Here is a 5388-nt window from a genome sequence, read left to right as displayed (position 1 = left end):
GATAAAATTGAGGACACTTTTCTAAAATGTAGAAACAGTACATTTTCAGAGTTCTCTAATTCAGAAATATCTTGCTTGGTTTACAAGGCATGAAGAAACTGTCATATTAACATTTTCTCAAGCAGGAGCTGTTCAAACATGGATCTGGTTATGACACAAAATAGTTGTGTACATGGAAATATAAATCGCAAAAAGCCATCAAAATGGTAGGATTTGTGATTCTTTACCACCGAGAATGGGCTTAGGCACAGTTCACAAAGACAAAAGCAGTCTGTTCCCCAAAGACCTTATGATTTAGAATTAAATATTCTTAATATCTGTATAGTTTTGAGACTGAACTTTCACCTGTCTCACTGATGAATTATGCTTCTTAAAGATATTCTGGGCCCAATTGTAGTTGTGAGCTCCTTATGGTAGGAACTGTGTCTTCTGGGGAGTTGTACTGTGGTGGTGTACATAAATGATAATTTCATACTCTGCAGAAATGTTCCTTTTGACCCAGACTGAGCATGAGACATTTCAGGCCATTAAGAGCTTTGGAGGGCAAAAGTGAAAAGAGAGCTAAAAAGAATGGAAACCCTCTTCCAATCTAAAATAACTGGAGACTATCCTAAATATTTCTTATATTTACTTCACAGCACATGAAGGTGTTAATATGTCTTGTTACTTCCAATGTGAGAGTATCCCTTTCAAGTCCTCCGCTTCACCTCCACTTGTGGAATTTGTTGTTCCAGTGGGACCGGACTTGCTATAAAAATCCAGCACATTAGGTCTCTTTCCCATTCAGGCAGCTTGGGAGCTTGAAGAGGCATCTCTGCCAAGACCAGCCTCCAGGGAGAGTGATCAGTTCATCCATTCTGATAAGCTGTTTGGTGACTGACAGAGGATGAGTGTGAGGCTTGGCTGGATGGTCTGTGTAGTCTGCCTAGCCACCACTGCCAGTGGATTAACCCAGAAAAAGCTCAAGGAGGCTTTGCTGGAGAAACTGGGGCTCTCTGAGGTTCCAAAACTTCAGAAGAGAGATCTAGTGAATCTAGTTATCCCAGATCACATAAGGAACAAATACATCTCTATGTTGAGGCGCCACAGAGTGAAGAGAAGAGCCTTGCCAAGTTTGGCTGGCATCCTGAGAGGAATCCCGGGCAATGCAGGTAACAATGCTAGTATTATTACAATTAGTTTAGCAAAACCCCAGATCCAAACACCCACTGAATTTGGGGGAAATTCAGATCCAGATATGCTTTCTGGATTCCTGACTTTCTGGATTCTAAATATATAATGGGCTGAACAAAAACCTTAGTGCCAACTTGCAAACTTGGGGGCATTTCAATTTGGATCTGTTTCTGGAGCTGAACGTTACTAGGACCCTTCTCTATTTATTATTATGTGGATAAAAAAGATGTGCATAAAGTAATGGTGGTTTAAAGACTAAAGCATAACATGGAGGTTTGCATGGTCATTACAACTGATATTGGAGCTGGTTGAAAAGTGGGTTTACTGCTATAGAAAATTTTGACAAAAATTTAAAAAATCTTTTTAAATCAAACCTCCTCTCCTCCCCTCCCCCACCGGTTTCTAGCTAAAAACTGCAAAAATGTCAGTTTTCAGTTTTTTGACAAAAAAATCAAAACGTTGTGAGGAAAGCAGGTACTTTCCATGCAAAATTTTGTTTTGCCAAAATCAATTTTCAGTCAGAAAAAATTCCAATAGGAAAGTTCTGATTAGCCTTACATGAGATATTAGTGTTATTTGTACCCAAAATCTCAGCATGCTCAGCATTACAAAGATTTACATTGTTTTCCAGGGCAGTTAGCAAAGGCCAGTTGTCTGTTTAAAACAGTCCAACAGCCTGTTTTCATACAGAGATCTGTAAAATAAATAAATGCCCAGCCATTGGTGGTTTTGGGTTCTGCGGGAAATAAAATACTTATTCCTTCCCATTATCCACCAGGTTACAGAGAGCCATGCAGAGGGAGATGATGAGGGCATTTACAAGGCATTGATTCAAATGTGCATTAGAAAAGATGTGTTTAGTACCTGTGTAGGGACTAAGTGGCCTGCTCTTTGGAGTATGAGATGAGTGTGTTGTGGTAATTAGGAATGAAAGGGAAGTGTTAGGGCTTTGCTTGTGTGGGATGGAAATGATGCTGAGCCAGGCTCTCCTTGTTGTTCCCAATGTACACAGATATTGCAGGAGAAGTTCTCTATTCTGATACCACACGCCAGAATCTGGTCTTCGACATGGAAGGGAGAATACCTGAAAACAGTGAAGTGACGATGGCTGAACTAAAACTTTTCAAAAAGCCCCTGAACAGAACGAACATGCCTACAACCAAGCAATCTCACCGGCCAGTCACTAATGCCAGAGTCAGTGTGTACTGGGTGCAGATCCAAGCTGATGGCACCAACAGGACTTCCCTGATTGATTCCAGGTAAGAAATTATCCTTTAATGTGGTTATAGCTGCATTTTAGGGACTTCGTTTTACTGGGCCTGATTCTGATGTCAGCTACACTTGTCTAAATCAGGAGAAACTCCAATGAACCCAGTGGAGCTACACCTGTAAACAACTGATGTGAGATCAGAATCAGGCCCACAGCCCTTGCTCTGGTACAATTCCTACCTAAGTAAAACTGCAGGCTCTGGTTTTGTATCCTCTTTTATTTCCATAATGAGTTTGTAAGAGCAAGGGCATCTTTATTTCTTACAAAGATTTCAATATTCATCTTGAAGTGACTGTATTTCTGTACTTTGTCTGAAAGCCATACATTATAATACAGTTAAAAAATTGCAATCTTAATAATTAGTTCTAGTCTCTTGCTCTGGCATAGCCTTCTGTCTCATTCACATCTCTCTCTCTCTCTCTCTGTTTCCTATTTTGAAAACACTGATGGATTGCTGGCTTTTCTTCTTCTGAAGATTTATTTCATTGGTCATTGACTATGCAAATTCCATACAGGGGCTGTGATTCTGCACCACTGAAGTCTATGAAAGCTTTGCAGTTGACTTCAGTGAGGGCAAGATCAGACACAAAAGCTATAAACCTCATTTTTGCATAGAACTTTATAGACCCAATTCATCTCTGGCAAAAACAGATGTAAATGACATTGTTTTTAAAGGGCTTTCACTTGTTTATGCCAAGGCTGAATATGGTCCTGTATTGTCAAAACTCTTGTCAAATCCTAAGAAATTCTTTGATGTGAATGGATATAGTAGTTCTTTAGTTAGTACCTCAACATTTGCTATGTGAGTATATCTGTATCTCTCTTAAAAATAAGTATTATTATTTTTTATTAAAGTTTAATCATAGCTATCCATTAAGAATTATTGTACAGTCAGGGCACATGGCAAACTAGAGGGACTAAATTAATCTCTGGTGTAATACTGTTGTTGTAAACAGAGTTTTACCAGGCATTATCTGGCTGAAGACAGCTACGAGTTGCCAGTCCTATGCCTTCAATTCCCTGAAATGGACTCTTTTTTTTGTCTCCACCTTGTCATACAGGTTGGTTCCAATAATGGAATCTGGTTGGAGGAATTTTGATGTGACCCAGGCTGTACATTACTGGCTAAAAGCCAAGAAGCAGGGACCAATGCTCCTGGAGATTTGGATTGAAGGAGAAAGGCTAGGTAGCTATGCCTCAGAAATGGCCAAAGTCGTGCGATTTACCTCTCAGGATCCTTTGGATAAAGCCCTGGGCAAACCCGAGTTGGTGCTTTATACCCTCAACCTAGAAGAATATGGGTATGTGTCAAATCCAAGGCTATGCTGTCTTTGGTATTTGGTTGCTAATTCATACTGAAGATAACATTTCAGGCCAGGCTTGGAAAGGCATGATTTAGTTGCAAAATTCCTAGAGTGGGTAGGTGAAAATGCAAGGAGGTCTTAAAGTTGCATACTGAGGTAAATAATGTGTCAAAATTAGAAATGAAATGAGCCGCAAAGTTTGGATAAAGATCTGGTTCCAAACTTCCCTAAAATTTGGACTATTTGGACATGGGGTTTTAGTTAGGCCCATTCTAGAGCTAGGAACCAGCTGTGAAGTTCAGATCTAGATCCAAACTATCCCAAAGGGTTTTGATTAGGGTCTCTAGTTGTAATATATTTTACAAATAATCATTCAGATCATGGAAACATAGACATAGTAGAGGAGACAAACATATCTGGGCTGGGATAGTATTGAATTTTTAGAGCCAGAGAACAGAAGGACTGATTCTCCACTACCTTGAGTCATTTACACAGAGGCAAAGTAAGTTCAAGAGTTGGTAAAACTCTCCTGTTCTGATACGATAGCATTTTACACTTTGCACAGTGTAAAGGACTGCACAAGGTGCATAGCAATGGAGACTCAGGCCCAAAGGACGCAGCTTTCCCAGTTAGAAAGAAATAACTGCAAATGGAATAGCTAGGAAGTTTCTTTACTTTAAAGCCTCTCCTCTCCTCAGATTTACTGAGCTCATTTCCGTACTTAAATACTTGAACTAAGAATGGGCCTGAACCATCACCTTGGATCTAAACATCCCTGAATTCTGGGGGCAGGCAGGGTGCTAATCCAGAGCCAAGCTTTGCACCTCAGGCCCTTCTCTGATGTTAATGATAAGGACTGCCCCTCCCCCCCCCCCGAATCTTTCAACATGAGTCCTGATTTTCAGTCACAGAGACATTATTTCTTGGCTTTGCTTTTCGATAGGGGGCCCGGAGACTGCAAGGAGGAAAGCGTGACGAAGAAACCCATCTGCTGCCGGCAGGAACACTACATCAACTTCCGAGAGCTGACCTGGACTCAGTACTGGATTATTGAGCCTGCGGGGTACCAGGCCTACATCTGCATGGGGGGCTGTGTGCAGGCCAAGAGCCTCTTGCGCCACTTTGGCTATGGAGAAAGAACCTGTGCTGTGGTGGAGAGCTCCCCACTTCCCATGATGTACCTCGTCAAGAAGGGAAACTACACGGAAATTGAAGTGGCTGAATTTCCTAACATGATCGTAGAAAAATGTGGCTGCGTTATGGACAACATAGCAGTGGTGTAGAATAAAGGCATATGGCGCAGGGCTTGGCTGCTCTTCAGCCAGGGGAGGGGACCTTCAGGAGCCCATTCCTCCCTTTGCCATCAACCCTAGATGCTGCAAAAGGGGTCGTAGACATGGCTCAGCTCCCCTCCCCACCCCTTCATGCCAGCTGGTTGTGGGGGCTGGTGCAAAGGACTTTGCATATTGCACCCTGTAAAAGGGTTTGACAGTCACTTGGAACTGCATTTGCCCCGCTGAGGAATTGTGCTGCCTGTGTCCTCTGCTAGCAGCGTGACTCTGGCCATTGCACCCAGTGTGATGCCCACCGCTCATGCAGAAATGGCCAATAAAGACAGTCCGTATATATACACACGTATTT

At 41.9% G+C, this 5388-nt stretch overlaps 1 protein-coding gene across 1 annotated transcript; it reads left to right on the top strand.

Moving 5' to 3' along the window:
• Positions 1 to 886: 886 nt before the first annotated feature.
• Positions 887 to 5030, top strand: LOC140908309 (left-right determination factor 2-like). The gene is made up of 4 exons (XM_073335278.1): positions 887 to 1151; positions 2186 to 2432; positions 3505 to 3744; positions 4691 to 5030. Exons 1-4 carry the CDS (start codon positions 887 to 889, stop codon positions 5028 to 5030), a joined length of 1092 nt encoding a protein of 363 aa, XP_073191379.1.
• The last annotated feature ends 358 nt before the right edge of the window (positions 5031 to 5388 follow it).

Source organism: Lepidochelys kempii, chromosome 3, assembly GCF_965140265.1.
Source record: "Lepidochelys kempii isolate rLepKem1 chromosome 3, rLepKem1.hap2, whole genome shotgun sequence".
Classification (NCBI taxonomy): Eukaryota; Metazoa; Chordata; order Testudines; family Cheloniidae; genus Lepidochelys; species Lepidochelys kempii.
This window is presented reverse-complemented; position numbering and strand designations above follow the sequence as displayed.